Genomic DNA, 16,104 nt, shown 5'->3' on the forward strand with positions numbered 1-16,104 from the left:
CCGTCCCTGGAGGGGGAGAGAAAATGGAATTGCTTTCTTGTAGTTCAATTAGGCAAATCTGGATGGAGGGACTAGAACCTGGTTCGCAAAGAGTGCCCGAGTCCACACTGTTCCCTTTCAAAAAGTGCACGGAAAGCTGGAACAAGAAGTCAGAGCCCTAGATTTCTCAAACTAATGCTCCGTCACCTTGCTCTCCGTCTCAAGACAAGGGCCGGGACACTTTTGTTGACTAGTTCAGACAAATGAAGGGAAATCACTGCTGGGGCCTACAAGTCCCACAGGCCTCTTGGTCACCCTTTTCTCCTAAGCTTAGAAATAAAAGACCGCAAACTCAAATTACCAAATTGAAGTTACCCACGTCCCTGAAACAGAGGACTAGTTTATTTTTAGTATTAAAGAGATTAATAGCTCTCATTATTCTGACTTCTCCATATTCAAAACTCACCTGCTCAGAAAGTTGCAAACCCAGTTTCTAACAGGTCCTACTAATCATCACGAAAGGACTTACAACAATAAAAGTTAACGTGCATAGGAAAGATCGAAGAGTAGAAAATGCCAAACAGAGGTATCCAGAGAGAAAGAAGGCCTGTGATTGAAATAATATTTTGTGTCCAGGGTTCAGGAATAAGATGCTTCTGCTGGGAGCTGTGAAACCTTTGGTCTCCAAATTGGATGACCGAGTTCTCTGCAGTGACATTTTTGCCCAGTTTAATGCCGTCAGTGGGAGGAAGGGACCTGAGGAGGAGGAGGAGGAGGAGGAGGAGGAAGAAATTCTCAACCTCTGCTCAATCACCAGCCGCAGGCTTAAGACTCAGAACTGAGTGCAAAACCACTCGAGGCCTGACCTTGAAGGGCGCTGGGACAACTCGGAAAATGAATCACTTAGCACTCGAGTCAAGCCGGTCAGTTCCGTCCCAGGGCCCTTGTGCTGGAGACCCTCGGAAGGCTGGGCACCAGAGGGGAGAGCAGGCCACGGCTAGTTATGGGATTTAAAAGGTAGTAGTAACCCACAAGGATGGAAGTAACAGCCCTCACCACATAATCAGCATGACTCCACCCTTAGGGCAGCAGGACTGAGTAAATCCCTAGTAATTTCACGTTAGGCAGGGTCTTGGGTCATAACTCCAAGTAGAAGCTATAGGTTCTACTCTATCAAAATCTATGTACGGTATAGATCCAAGAGGCCGGAACACTTAGAGACTGTGGCAGAACACATGGTCTTCGAAGATCTGCTTCTCTTTTGCTGGGAAGGTCTTGTCACAAATCGGACAACTCAAACAGAGGGGCTGTGGGCGTTGCTGCTCTGAGGTGAAATCAAGAATGTCGCCAGCGAAGTCGGATTTGCAGGTGGGGCACTTCTTGACGGCGAGCTGGGAGGAAGGGCAAAGAGGTCAGCACAGAGGCAAGCTCTAGGTAACAGGGGCCACGTCCCGTGTTCTACTAGATTCTCAGCACGGAGCATAATGCTTGGCCCACGGCAGGTGCTCAGGAAACGGACGAGGAACGAACCGATTCACGTTTGGAGGCCCTCCCTGGGGCTTTCTCTACCCCAGGGGTTTTGAAAGGACCCACTAGTGCTAAAGCGGTCAAAGAGCTTCCAGCCCAGAAGGGACACGGGACATGCCCTGTTGCACCGGCTGCCTTGTTCGCATCTCCTCCCTAGTTCTGGTACCTCCGCTCACGGGTGGAGATCTACCCGCCAGAAAGCTGGCGGACGAACCGGGCTTTCTTCTCCCTGCCTCGACAGGCTCACTCAGCTTCGGGTTTTGACCCAATCGATCCAGCTGACTTCCGGAATTATCAAAACGAACCAGGCTCCCTACGCTTCTCCCATGAACTTGAGCAGGAAGGGACATTTCTCAAGGATTTGATGTGGGCACTCTCATGATTCACGTACTTACCAGGCTTGGGGCAGAACTTTCCTGGATACCTGAGGATAACAACAAAGATTTCATTCAGTGAAAGAAATACCATCCCCAGGTTCTCCAACCGTGATGCAGCAGCTGTTTTCTGTAACTCTCTTTGCTCCCCTTTCTCCCCACTGCGTCTCTTTCTCTCGCCCGTGTACCATTAACTTCTGACAGAGGGGATCTAGGTCGATGATAAAGGGAAAAGAGGAAAAAATAATGAAGTGGCATTTGGGATAGCCATGCATATTGCTATACAGTCAGAAAAAACAAATAAACCTCAGTATGGGAAACACGAGATTTTAATAAAAACAGCCACGATTTAGTAAGGAAACAACTTGAGAATGGATTTGAAGACTGAATCCGTGCAAACAGGTATTTTTAAAGGAAAGGCTTTGAGAACAGTTTTTAAAGAGGAAAACAAAGGTATACCCCTGCCTGCTGTAAAGATTTGACTGGGGCTCTTAAGAGAACACGCCTGCTTTAAACTGCCCAAGAAAAGGCAATGAGGTCTTCTATTGCTTTTGGAGACAAAGGAGGAGAAGTTCCCTGTTCCCTCGTGCCTGGCAAGGGCACTCTGACCCCTCAGTCCTTGAGTGACAAGACTGGTTTTCACCCCCACTTCTGTCCTCCAAACCACCCCGGGGTCTCTGTGGTGCACGTTCCTGTTACCCTCGGTCAGGCCATCGAGGTGGCCGCTATAACTGCCCATTCCTGGGTGGCATACCCCACCTCGTGTGCTTCCATTTCCAAACCTTAATTAGCTTCCTCAGCTTTGTGTGTGTATATCTTCTACACAGAGACATTTCTCTGATTTATATATTTGGAATATAGCCACGGGACTCAATTTGTGTCTGCTGCCTCTAGGCGAATGATCTGATTTGCGTCTTCTAGATTCAGATTTATTTCTCAATTAACACTTCTCGCCTGGCAATCCTTCTATTGGGTCCTCAGCTTCTGCCCAGCAAGTCTTAACAATGAGACTGGTCTTAATTAGCATCGCAGGCCAAAAAGAATTTTAGTGGGGGGAAAAGGATGCGGGCAGGGGCCTTCGGGCTCAAACGGTAGTTGTCTCTTACCGGAATAGGGGTTTCCATAGACAAGGGCCGGGTTTTGTCCTGCACCTCCTTGATCTGAAGTTGGCACTTGGTATGGCAAGGAGTCAAAATCCAGACCCATGTAACTCAGGAGTCTGCTGTTCTCCCTCTTCAAAAGCTAGGGACAGAACGTTGGATAGAGAGACATATTGAAAGACGACGACAAAGAATGGCCACGAGCAAGTGGAGAGGGGATTGCCCGCTTGGCAAGGCGAGAAGGTGGGAAAGAGGTAGCTCTCGATGAACAGCGGGGCACTGGGGGGTCCCGGGAAATGATCATTTGTAATTCTTCTCCAGAGAAAGCAGCGGCCTCAACACACCAAAGATCTCAGTTCTTTAGACCTGAATTGAAATATACACTGCATTTTGTTTAGATGAACTCAAAAAGAGAATTTTAAGCCTCTAAATTACATACCAGCTGAGGTGGGGTACAAAAGTTGGGTGCCTACAGGAGGGTGGCAGGAGCTATATTAAGGTTGGAGCTGTTGGATGCTATTGAGGGTAAAATGGTTCTTTTGGTCTCCGTCCCACCTTCCCAGAACGATTTTCTTACACACAGTGTGAATACTCATCTGATATGACTTTCCCGTCTTCATGTTTTATCCTTTCAGATGGATACACCAATAGAGAGAGAGAGAAAGAAGGAAGGGAGGGAGGGAATAACGGGAAGAATGAGAGAGAAGCAGCTACGAGGAGGACAGACAGCGTTTAAAGCTCTTATAATTAGTAAACTTCCCCTTGACATCTTAAAAGGGCTTTACTATCGGTTCTTAACAAAACTTTCAAATATCAGATCTTGGGGTGCCTGGCTGGCTCAGTTGGAAGAGCACGGGACTCTTGATCTCAGGGTTGTGGGTTCGAGCCCCACAATGGGGGAAGAGATTACTTACAAAAAAAAAAAACTCAAAAGAAAAAAAAAATCAGATCTTTTTCCCTGTTGCAAATCGTGTGTCCTCCCTTCTTCCCATGAGCCTACATGGGAAAACAGAGACTGCAAAGTCAAGGTGTATTCATCTAAATCAAGAGGATGAGAATAACAAGACCGGAAACAGACTCCAAAGGTCCCTACAGTACTGAAAGGGGCATAAATGGCGTAATCAAAGCCAGAAAAGATCACTTGGAGGCACAGCCCGGGAGGGTTTCGGAGAGGGGAAAGATGGAGAACCACGGGAGGTATGGATCCAGGAGTAGAAGCCAGAATGCACAGACACCTTTGATGCAAGAGCAGGAAAGTGCCTTTGTGTGCAGCTTCTTTTAAAAAAAAAAGTTTTGGGGCGCCTGGGTGGCTCAGTCGGTTGAGCGTCCGACTTCGGCTCAGGTCACGATCTCGCGGTCCGTGAGTTCGAGCCCCGTGTCGGGCTCTGTGCTGATGGCTCAGAGCCTGGAGCCTGTTTCGGATTCTGTGTCTCCCTCTCTCCCTGCCCCTCCCCCGCTCATGCTCTGTCTCTCTCTCTCTCTGTCAAAAATAAACATTAAAAAAATTTTTTTTTAAATAAAAAAAAGTTTTAACTTACTGTGTTTAATAATCTCTCCACCTAAGGCGGGGCTCGAACTCACAACCCCGAGATCACGAGTCCCATGCTCCTCCGACTGAGACATCCAAGCGCCCCCAAGTGCAGTTTCTTTATTTAGGGCCATCATCCTCAATCAACAATAACTTGTGTTTAACCCACAGCAGAAAATAAATGTTGGTTGAATGAATGAATGAATGAATGAGGGCACGAATAAATGCACAGCATTTTCTTAAGGGCCCACCAAGGGTCCAGCGATAGTAGACCATCTTCTGCCCTGGTTTAGTGGCAGAAAAAAAGGAGAAAGTTGTGCTGAAGGAAAGGGGTCCCTCAACTAGCACAAAAAGGACGCAGGATATGATTCCCCAAAGACAATACCTACAATAGGTATGAAGTTAAGAGTAAAATTAATTTAGATCTTGATCAAGGCTGTTCCTTTCTTGTTGATTCCTGCCACACCAAGCAAGTTTCGGTTGGGGAACCAAGAGAGAGTTCATGGGAGGTGAGGAAACCAGATTAAATTTGCTCTCAGGAGCAATGGTCTCACCCACTGTCCCAGAAAGGGCTCTTTTATTTACCTCTTGGTCACCACATCTCCGGGTCACCCTGCTCCCTCCCCTTAAAACCTTGAGGTCTTCGCCCTCCGTACACACTCACATCATTTTCTCTTTCCAATCTCTCTTTCTCTTTCTGCAGAGCATCATACATAATCTTGTTCTCACTCAGTTTTCTTGACAGGCCAGCGTTCTCGTCCTATCGATAATAAAAAACAATTAGGGTTAGGATCACATACTGTCATCTGGATCCCAAGTGGGGGAAAGCGAGGGGCCTGTAGAGGACCTGCTTTCCCAAACTGGTGGGACTCGGGGGTGGGGGGCCAAGGGAGCTGGGGCGCAGAGGAGGAGACGCAGGCCGTGTCGACTTACAGAGAAGTGACTTAACAAGATGCTGGGAGGCCTGGGCCGGCATCGAGATGCCGATTTCTTTTGGGTTAGTGGCAGTGTAAGCGACCAAAGATGGAAAGGGTGATAAGCTTGGGAAGAGCCTCCAGACGGACTTATCAGGATTAGGGCTAAATGGAACCTTGTTTGACCGCACCCAGCCACGGAAATGAGCATCTCTGTCTCCAATGAACATCTCACTCAAGGCGGCGCGGGGCGCTTAGGCTGGCGCGACCCCCTCCCAGGGAGGACGGGCCTCTGGGCTCAAGTAACACGGAGGACGAAGGAACCCTGGAAGGCATTCCTCCGCGGCCACCGGGAACCCAGGCTGAGGTCCTGGGCTTCCCAGGATGATGACCTATGTTCAAACACCCCACAACGGGTAGGCTTGCTCCCACCTCCTGCCTCCACACACACACACACACACACACACACACATGCACACGCCTCACAAAGACACTTAAGCTAGTCCTATCAGTTGCATTTTGTTTTTGTTTTTGTTTCTGTTTTTCCAAGATTTTTTTATTTGAATGCTGGTGCCCGGACTGCCGTGTGCTTCTAGCCGGCCCTGAGGTAGTAATGCGGGAGGGACTACCCGACGACAGTGCTCACTGCTGGCTCCTGGCTCCCCATCCCCATGGGCTCTTGCTGGCTCTTCCGGTCCTGCTTCACTTCCTCAAAAGGCAGAAATAAGAAAGGACTATCTGAGTCTACGCAGACACCTGCTCGGTGGTTACAAAATCCTTCCCTGAGATCTGTGGCGGAGCTGGGGGCCGAGATTTCGGGGGGGGGGGGCCCAGACTGGTTTCTGGCTGTCCACGCCATCCCGCCTCTTTTTAGCAGGAGATTTTTTTTTTTTTTTTTTTTTTTTTTTTTTTTTAGAAATGTCTCTCCTGAACAAGGGTGGACAGTCCTCTGGGCTTGGTCTAAGCACCACAAACCTTCACACCCCTTGCTGCCTGGGCCCCTTATTTCCGTCACCTACCAGCGCAGCAGCCCTGAGTTGCCTGATCTGTTTGTGGAGTCGTTGACACTCTTTGTACTTCTCTAAGAAACAGGCTTTCCCGGCCTCTACCTTTGCCTGGAGGCGCTCCACCTCTTGTACTAACTGCTCCTCCACTGCCGTTGTCTTGTTCCTAGGCTCCTGAAGCATAAGATACACGGTCCTCATAGTTAGGGTTCCTTGGGATAGGTGGGGAATGAAGAATGGGGCGCCTGGGTCTTGGAAAACACTCCACGAAAACCCAGGGAACCCACACCCGCCACAAGGACGTTCAGACCCCTGAATGGCCACAGGTCGTTTAAACGAGCGTTCCTGGGGTGCCTGGGTGGCTCAGTCGGTTGGGCGTCCGACTTCGGCTCAGGTCATGATCTCGCGGTTCGTGAGTTCGAGCCCCGCGTCGAGCTCTGTGCTCGGAGCCTGGAGCCTGCTTTATATTCTGTGTCTCCTCCTCTCTCTGCCCCTCCCATGCTCATGCTCTGTCTCTCTCTCTGTCTCTCAATAATAAATAAACGTTAAAAAAATTTTTTTTAAGTGGGAAATAGTCCCATGTTTAGTGGTTGGTCACCAATTCAATTTCTGAAAAACATCAGTGTGGCCAAATAAAACATTTCTCTGGGCGGCCGATTTGGTTCGGGAACAGAGTTCAGAGAACTTTGTTTTCCTCCTTAGCATGCGAAAATATATGGTCTCTCATATATACTGGGACTCCATAGTTGACCGAGTAATGACTGAGTGAATGCATGATGCCTGTGTGATAGGATTTATAAACCCAGCAGCTGGATACCCTCCAGACATCAGGGTTTCTCATGCCCTTCTATCAATTCAGAAAATGGGGCTTCTTGGTACCTGTCATCACCACGAGGCCTCTTTTCCAACATTCTATTCTATTATAGGAAAAGATCAGACGGTTAGGCTTTCATTACTATATTATTATAGCTCAGAATAATTTAGAATGCTAATTGCTAATATTATGGTTACAACAAAATCTGTTTTGACTGCTGCCATATTCTCTAACCGTACAGCTTAGCGCTACAATTGTTAATTTGTCTGCCCCCATAAGAACTCTTTAAGGAGGGAGTCGGGTTACTCTGGGTCGTGACCTAGTCCAAGGTTGTGTTTACCACAACCTGTCATGTGGTTTCACTTTCGGTATCGCTCTGCCATTCACCACACGGCAGAAACGGCCACCTCTCTGAGACGTTTTGTAAACGACAGATTCTCTGTCCTCTTCTGGGTCGAGAGCAAAACGTCCGGAGGGGAACGCTGTCCCCATCTGTCTTTTTTATCCTTTCCGTCACCTGAAAACAGACCCTTCCCCTTCCTTCCCGTAGGCTCCCTCCCCCAAAAGCCATCCGAAGACAGACGTGCCTTTAACGCTTGCTGTTTCTTCAGGGTGGTTGTTTCTTCCTGCTTCAGCATCTCCTCTACTGTCTGCTCCAGCTTCTTCTGGCGCTCCTTCTGCACGGAAATAGATTTCAGCTCCGCCGCTGCGGAAACACGGGCACACGCGCACTGGGGAAGGGCCCCGCTGAGCTGATGAGCGAGCCGGGATGCAGAGACAGAGGTGAGTCTGCCCTTGCTGGCTTCTGAGAACAGCCACGAGGCCCCTCATTTCAGGTGGCTTCCTCTGAGGCCTTTCCCGGAGCCGGCGATAACCCAGGTACACGACAGAGTAAAGAAAGAACAACATACGCTTTCCCGCAAGGGCCTAAAAATGTTAGTTTCGTCCGTGACTCTACCTGCTGGGTTAGAGTGAGAAGAAGCTGGCTGTTTTCCTTGTTCAGTCGCTCCAACTGCTCTGTCTTATCTTGATCTCCCTGAACGAGCTTCTCCATTTCCTTCTCTCGAGTTGACAGCTGGGCCTAAAGCAAGATGAGTGAATATAACCAAGATACGAAGGGACCACCGAAGAGGGAGACAGTGCTTTCTAATGAACGCTAACACAAAGGGGTGTGTGTTCCGTAGCAACTCCCAACTGCCAGCCAGACACCCCTGGAACGTTTTCTCTTCAGCTCTGCCTTACACCCTCAGTAGCCGAGACTCGAATGAGGACAATTCAACCAGCCGCTCTTTAAGGTACAGCTTCCTCAAAACAAGAGTGATTCAGCTGCTATCTGCTTTATGTTCTAGGCTTTTGAGAAAGACTTGGCTTGCAAGGATTTTATAGCTAAAAGAAAAAAGTCTGGAAACCACTGGGAGAGCTGACAGTCCCCCATCTTTAAAAAAAGATTTTTTTTTTTTTTTTACATTTGTTTATTTTTGAGAGACGGAAAGACAGAGCACAAGAGGGGAAGGGGCAGAGAGAGAAGGAGACACAGGATCCGAAGCAGGCTCCAGGCTCCGAGCTGTCAGCACAGAGCCCGACGCGGGGCTCGAACCCACAAACTGTGAGATCATGACCCGAGCCGAAGTTGGATGCTTAACCGACTAAGCCACCCAGGCACCCCCCAGTTTTTTTTTTAACGTTTATTTTTGAGACAGAGAGAGAGAGAGAGAGAGAGCGCACATGTGAGCAGGGGAGGGGCAGAAAGAGAGGGAGACACAGAATCTGAAGCAGGCTCCAGGCTCTGAGCTGTCAGCACAGAGGCCGAAGCGGGGCTCGAACCCACGAACTGTGAGATCATGACCTGAGCTGAAGCTGGACGCTTAACCAACTGAGCTGTCCAGGCGCCCCTAGTCTGATGTTTTGAAAGGCATGCTTCGGGCACTCACTACGGTGCAACGTAGCTTTCTCTCTCTGGGCCACCAGGCAGGCATGGTGGCAAGGGGAGGACAACGCACTCTGGCAAAGGTCCGGCATTACCTACCTGGAGCTGTTCCACCCTGACTCCCATCTTCTCGTTTTCTGAGGACATCTTCTGGTTTTGTTCTTTCAGTCTGCGGAGGTGAAAAACACGCTGATTGCGGGTCAGATCCCCCAGGCCTTCAATGATTTAAGGCCGCCTTGGCCCTAGGGCCGCGGAGTGAGTTTAAAATCCACTCCTCTTCCATTCCGTTTCGGCTTCCTGACCTCCAACTGCCTGCATTCGACAACTTGACGTTAATACTGGACTTCAGGTCGTGTCTCCTTACCATTCAGATCCTAACTGTCTAACCTAGAATCATTCCTATCACTGTCCTGATAGCAGGACTGTTTTCTAGGGAGTTCTGGAGAACTGATCAGAGCCCGGCCAAGGGTGTCTACAACACGCAGTTCCTCCCGGCCGGGAACCACACTTACTGAAGCAGCTCCGTCTCCCAGCTGTCCTTCTGTGCCTTCGCTTCCTGTTCCAGCTTCTGAGCGGTGCTCTTTAGAATTTCTAGCTCCTCCTGCAGAACGTCAAAGGAACCGACCATTTCTAAGCCATTTTTTAGTATCTCAGGCATCCAACAAATATTCACAGAACACTTACTACGTGTTAGGCACTTGCTGTGTGTCATGACACAACAGTGAATGAAACGTCCGAGTAAGGGGATTTCCGTATTAACATGTTCTCAATCTGTTCTTTCCCCAAAACGTACGCACCTTAACTTCTCTTCCCCTGGAGCTTGTATCTGTCCATTAATTCATTAAGCAAATGTTCAGTGACTGCCTAGGAAGCACTGTTCCTGCACTGCGGACACAGCAGTGGGTGAAATAAAGTGGCTTTTCTCTTTGAAAGGTGCTATCCAATACATTCGTGAATGCTGCGCACGTAATTAAAAGTCAAGTAGCCACATTCAAAAAAGTAAAAAGAAACAGATACAATTAATTTTATTAACGGCATATTTAACCCAACAGGTCTAAAATATTGTTTCAATATGTAAATAAAAAGGAAATATTTTACTTTTTTTTTCATACGGAGCCTTCAAAATCTGTTATATACTTTATGCTGCCGGAGTATCACAATATGCCCTGTTTCAAGGGTTCAATAGCCACCTGTGGCTAGTGGCCACCGTACTGGTCCCAGACATTTGTTTTTTCTTCCCCAACTTCATTTTGCACTGAAGCCAAGCCAGCGTATCAATAATAACTCGCTGCTTTTATTTTTTTATTATTATTTTTTTTAATTTATTTTTGGGACAGAGAGAGACAGAGCATGAACGGGGGAGGGGCAGAGAGAGAGGGAGACACAGAATCGGAAACAGGCTCCAGGCTCTGAGCCATCAGCCCAGAGCCCGACGCGGGGCTCGAACTCACGGACCGCGAGATCGTGACCTGGCTGAAGTCGGACGCTTAACCGACTGCGCCACCCAGGCGCCCCTGCTTTTATTTTTTTAATTAAGTTTTTGACTCGCTGCTTTTAGCTCCAAGACTTACAAATGCATAGTCTTTTAAAAAATAATTTATGTCTTGAAAAAAAAAGAAAAAAATAAAAATAAATAAAAATAAAAAATAATTTATGTTTATTATCTATTTTTGAGAAAGAGAGGCAGACAGAGCAGGAGCAGGGGAGGGGCAGCGAGAGAGGACGACACTGAATCTGAAGCAGGTTCCAGGCTCCGAGCTGTCAGCACAGAGCCCGACACGGGGCTTGAACCCATGAACGGAGATCATGACCTGAGCTGAAGTCGGACACTTAACTGACTGAGCCACCCAGGCGCCCCATTTTTTTTTAATGTTTTATTCACTTATTTTGAGAGAGCGTGAGTGCATGCAAGTGGGGGAGGGGCAGAGAAAGAAAGAAAGAGAGAGAGAGAGAGAGAAGAATCCCAAGCAGAGACTCTCCTAACAGCACAGAGCCCAGTGCAGGGCTTGATCTCACGAACTGTGAGATCATGACCTGAGCCGAAATCAAGGGCTGGACGCTTAACTGACTGATCCACACTCACACGCCCCTGAGCTGCTGGGTCATTTTAAGGAGTAAGTGAAGCGATAGGCTTAATTACAGTGGCACACGGTAGGTGCTGAATATTGGCTTGTGTTATCATTACAACTAGTAGCAAGTAGGTAGGCGAGCTAACCCAAGAACCCAGACCTTCTGATTCCTTGGCTAGAACCTGGCAGGTGAGCTCCTGGCCACTGATGGTCAACAGAGAGCTTGTGAATTATATACCTACGCCACCCCTGTTACCTCACTGCCTATGATTGGCCAGATCTGTATCTTGGACCTGTCATCCATACTTCTATACCAGCCCAGGGGCGAGGACATCATGGGCACTTGTGTGACAGCAAGGTATAAAGAAGAGTCTGTCTGGGAACGAAGAGAAGTGGGTCCTAACCCAGTGGGATCACTAAATTGACCTCTTCCTCTCTCCTTTGGGCCTCGGGTTCCTCACCTGTAGATCAAGGGCTCTACAGATGGTGACTGCCAACGTCTGCGTGTTCTGGAAACTTCTAAGGCATGACCTCAGGGTAATTAGTTTATAGTCTTTAGAGAAGATTCTCCTCTTTAGCTCCTTGCATGCTCAACTCGCATTTACCACCTGCTGTTTTGAAGGATGTTTCAAAAGAGAAGCAGCAAGGACTTAGGAGAACTTGCAACCTTGCCTTCATCCTCTCTTCTCCCTCGATGTCCGGATCTAGCTAATCAGAGAAAATACTTTATATGATACGTACGAACTAGGAAGACGTCACACCGCCTGAGTTTGAATCCTGGCTCCACCATCACTGATTAGCTGTAGAAGGGAGCACTTGCCCTTCAGGCCTCAGGTTACTCATCTGTAAACTCGGGGTAATAACAGTACCTATTCCAGAGTTGCAATAAAGTCATCCACAGAAAACTTTCAACGCTGTGCCTATTCAAAAATATGAGTGTGAGGGAGTGAGATCACAGGCCAGAGAGAAAGTGGTGCTGGAGAAGAGACACCACCCGCTTCTGACCTCTGTACTCCAGGTTCATTACACGTTTTGCTTGTTTGTTGAGTTGGTGTGCAGGTTCATGGTGAACCAGCGGCCATACCTGCGTCTTGTGGAGCTCAGCCTGCGTGTCTGAGTTCTGCTTCTGGAGGCTGACACAGGTGTCCTTCAGCTCCTGGTTTTCTTTGCAAAGCTCCTTATTGCGCTGCTCGATTTCCTCCACCTCACCCTACGAAAGAGCATTCCATCAATTCGTATTCGACCTTTTGTAGCTCGACGGATAGTCAAGTGCCTCTGGCGGAACGTTCCCACAGGCTGGGATGCTGAGGGTCTGCTGGCTTCCCACTCACTATTAGGACATCTGTGAACCTCGAATGGGAACACCTCCTCAGTTGGGAGGGGAAGGGGGCCGTGTAGGCATGTCTGGATAATTGCAACACGGAGCCCGCCGTTACCAAGAAAGGCAGGCAAACAAAATGAAGACCATAAAAAGCGAAAAAATGGCTCATCTTTCTGGGGTGGAGGGTTGGCTCCGACCGCATCCCCGTGTTTGTCTCTGCGTGCCTTTCCCACTGCCATCACTGCTCTCCGTGGCCACTCGGCAAAGGTGACAGGCTGGGCTTCCCTTGGTGGGCTCCTTGGGAATGTGTGAGGGGACGAGGGAATAATGGCAGTGACCCAGCAGGGACTGGGGACCCAGTCAGGAAGCCCAGAGAAAGGGAGATTAAACAAACAGATGTCAAGACCCACTAACAACACGTGTGAATCTGCCTCAAGGCTGGGACAGGATATGGGGTGTGAAGAATCCAGTTTTGACCAAGTGGTGTATCAGTAAAGATGCCATCTCAGTAACTGGTTTATGTTTACGTTCCGCTGACCCCATGGGTGAAGATACGCTTGACCGCTCCTCCGCCTGAGTGTGTCCCAGCCCATGCAATGTGACGTCACTGGACTAAGAGATATGGAGACCAACACAAGGATTTGGAGAGGTCTCCCCAGAATTATTAAAAGTCTGGACTAGATCTATTAGGAAAGGTACATGGACTGTAAGGTGCTTGCCCAAGAAACTGCTCAAGAAAGTTTAGGATTATAACCAAGGTACATGGGGTTGGAAAGTGGTTAAGGCTTCAGTAAGAAAACAAGTTAAATACGTTTCAAGAGTTTATTTTTAAGTGAGAAGCGATTCACTGTAATGACTTTTGAAAATATTTTTTTATGAACCCCAAAATATATTTCTACTTAAAAAAAAAAAAACGTTAAAAGGGGGAATGACAGAAGAATGTGGATTCTTCTCGCAAATGCTTAGTATCGTTGTTTTTCCTATTGGACGAGCTTCGGGACAGTAAGTGATTTAATCCATTCTTCCCTGCCCGCCACGGGGCTGGATGGAAAGAGGGCATCCTATGAAATAACTGGGTGAGTAAATGAATCTAATACTCATGTGTACCTGGCCCTGGGCCAGAACTAAGAGACACAAAGAATATTTGGTGTGTGCCTCCTCAGAGGAGCAGATACATTTACTGTGGTGCTAAGATGTAATGACAAAAATTAAGCGATTGGAAAAGTGAAGGGAGTAACTGAACGCCAACGGAGTTACAGAAGTTTTAGAGAAAGGAGAAATCACTTCTTGTGATTCTGTTCAATGTTTCTACGTCATTCCTGAGTAGGTTTGAGTGGGTACAGGAAACATTTCTCCCAACAGCATCTGTTAAGGCATTCAGTAAAGGCCTTTTTTTTTGATTCAAATTCTACCCTATCCTGAAATTACGATTTTTTTTTTTTTTTTTTTAATTAAAGTAGGCTCCACGCTCAACGTGGGGCTTGAACTCCTGACCCTGAGATCAAGAGTCACATGCTCCAGGGGCTCCTGGGTGGCTCAGTCGGTTAAGCCTCCGACTTCGGCTCAGGTCACGATCTCACTGTTTGTGAGTTCGAGCCCCGCGTCGGGCTCTGTGCTGCTGACCGCTCGGAGCCTGGAGCCTGCTTCGGATTCTGTGCCTCGCTCTCTCTCTCTGCCCCTCCCCTGCTCACACTCTATCTCAAAAATAAATAAAACATTAAAAAAAAAAAAAAAAGAGTCACATGCTCCACCAGCTGAGCCAGCCAGGTGTCCTGTGAAATCGCTACTCTTAATGGCGGGAAGGGCTCGAGGTGAGATGTTTACAGACCTGAGTGGTAACAACCAGGATGTCCTCTTCATTTTCCGGACGGAACTGGAAAGGGATACTTGCTCCCCGGACCACGCCGTCCTGATCCACATAGCAGAACTGGTAATACTCATCATCCTTGGGCAGGTAATAAGCTGAAGACGCAACATGATTTTTAATCCAAAATTAGGTCTAGTAAGAAAGCTGAAAATCTGGAAGTCTTTTTATCTGCCCCAGAAAGCTTAATTAAGCTCAAGGGAATCCGTGTTGGCTGCGGTCTTCAACACCTTTGATCCGTTATTTATTTTCCTTACCTTTGAACTGGACCTCCTGCTGTTTGGCTGAGTCGCTGTTTAGCTCAACGGGCAAAGAAACCCACATGAAGGTGTAATACTCCCGGGTCGTCTTCCAACCCACCTGCAATGACAAAAGGTTCTCATTCAGCATCTCAAACTGCTCAGGGGAGAGTCCTGATTTGGGCTATGTCTTCTCAAAATACACTTGCCTATGATTTATGTTGAAAGTAAAATGAATTCAGTATGATAAGATCCACCCACCATTGGATCAGATCTTTTTATTAGTAAGTTTTTTTAATATTCATTTTTGAGAGAGAGAGAGTGTGCGAGTGGGGGGAGGGGCAGAGAGAGAGGGAGACACAGAATCCGAAGCAGGCTCCAGGCTCCAAGCTGTCGGCACAAAGCCCGACGCGGGGCTCGAACCCACGAACCGTGAGATCATGACCTGAGCCAAAGTCGGACGCTTAACCGACTGGGCCACCCAGGCGCCCCCAGATCTTGCTTTTTGACTCATGACAACTATATGTGGTACAAGGTCTGATACAACTAGAAACTGGCCTGCACGCCCGCACAGTCCAGAATACCTATCTCAGAAGGAAATGTAAACTGGCCGTTCCACACCCAGGACAAGAGTTCCAAAAATTATTAACACCAAGTCAGACAGAGAATGGTGAGTGACTGGGGAAAATCTGGGGTTGTGACTCTTGATCCCGCTGTCTTCTTACAACGCTTCTTAGAACTTCTTCATCAGAAAGCCCTTCTGATCTGCCTTCTCCACTGGTCAGTCCTCTCCTGTGTCCAGTCCAGTCCCGTCACCCATACTGACCTGGTTAGACTAGCACATCTTTAACATGCACTTTTTGAATAATGTGCATGTTGCGGAGTAGAGGGGCCAAAGGGTTCTGAGATGATGAGGCCCCAGGAAACTGAGCCCAGTCTATAGAATTTTCTTTCTTCAGTGTTTTTCTTAACACGTGCTTAAGGAAGGCCTTTTGGTGCTTCTGGTAGTCATAAGGGCCCCTTCCAGGTATTGAAAGCATTAAGTCATGATATACGGATACTGTAAAATATGCCTCAGAGCAGGAAGCCGGTTAAGTGGAAAATATTCTCAGTAAAGTCGAAGGAGGGTAAAAGATGGCTCAAATCATATCGAGACGGTAAGGGCACACCGGAGAATAGAAAGGGAGCCATTGTGTCTTCAAGGGGAGAACACTCAGCAAATGAGAAGCAAAATTACATCTATTGCCGTATTTTGACCCTGCCTGAGCCCAGTGGGAAGAAGAAGAACTAAAAATAAAATTCCATTTTTATATATGAAGGAATCAGTGCAGGGTTGAAAAGGCGACACTGAACGCTCATCAGAACGTACCAGGGCATGTTTTAGTGTCTCATTAATACGCACCCCATCGCTGGAAGCAGCCCGGAGCCAGCGCGGCCTGTGGTT

General features: G+C 48.0%; 1 protein-coding gene across 7 annotated transcripts in view; it reads right to left on the reverse strand.

Moving 5' to 3' along the window:
- Nucleotides 1-344: 344 nt before the first annotated feature.
- Nucleotides 345-16,104, reverse strand: part of CALCOCO2 (calcium binding and coiled-coil domain 2) — a 28,056-nt gene continuing 12,296 nt past the window's right edge. For 2 of the 7 annotated variants that reach the window (XM_047081100.1, XM_047081099.1), the window contains exons 3-15: nt 14,679-14,781; nt 14,386-14,519; nt 12,321-12,446; nt 9,680-9,768; nt 9,267-9,336; nt 8,199-8,321; nt 7,828-7,917; nt 6,442-6,600; nt 6,069-6,131; nt 5,173-5,268; nt 2,987-3,122; nt 1,902-1,930; nt 345-1,370 (exon numbers count right to left, since the gene is read on the reverse strand). In XM_047081100.1, the coding sequence (XP_046937056.1) occupies nt 1,194-1,370; nt 1,902-1,930; nt 2,987-3,122; nt 5,173-5,268; nt 6,069-6,131; nt 6,442-6,600; nt 7,828-7,917; nt 8,199-8,321; nt 9,267-9,336; nt 9,680-9,768; nt 12,321-12,446; nt 14,386-14,519; nt 14,679-14,781 (1,395 nt within the window). In that variant the 3' untranslated portion in view covers nt 345-1,193. Of the gene's footprint in view, nt 1,371-1,901; nt 1,931-2,986; nt 3,123-5,172; nt 5,269-6,051; nt 6,132-6,441; nt 6,601-7,827; nt 7,918-8,198; nt 8,322-9,266; nt 9,337-9,679; nt 9,769-12,320; nt 12,447-14,385; nt 14,520-14,678; nt 14,782-16,104 lie in introns of those variants that run through there. The other 5 variants (XM_047081101.1, XM_047081102.1, XM_047081103.1 and 2 more) reach the window with 5 other exon arrangements.

The sequence above is a fragment of the Lynx rufus genome, unplaced genomic scaffold (assembly GCF_022079265.1).
Source record: "Lynx rufus isolate CCGP_SWC_20201006 ecotype Redwood Valley unplaced genomic scaffold, mLynRuf1.p SCAF_18, whole genome shotgun sequence".
Classification (NCBI taxonomy): Eukaryota; Metazoa; Chordata; class Mammalia; order Carnivora; family Felidae; genus Lynx; species Lynx rufus.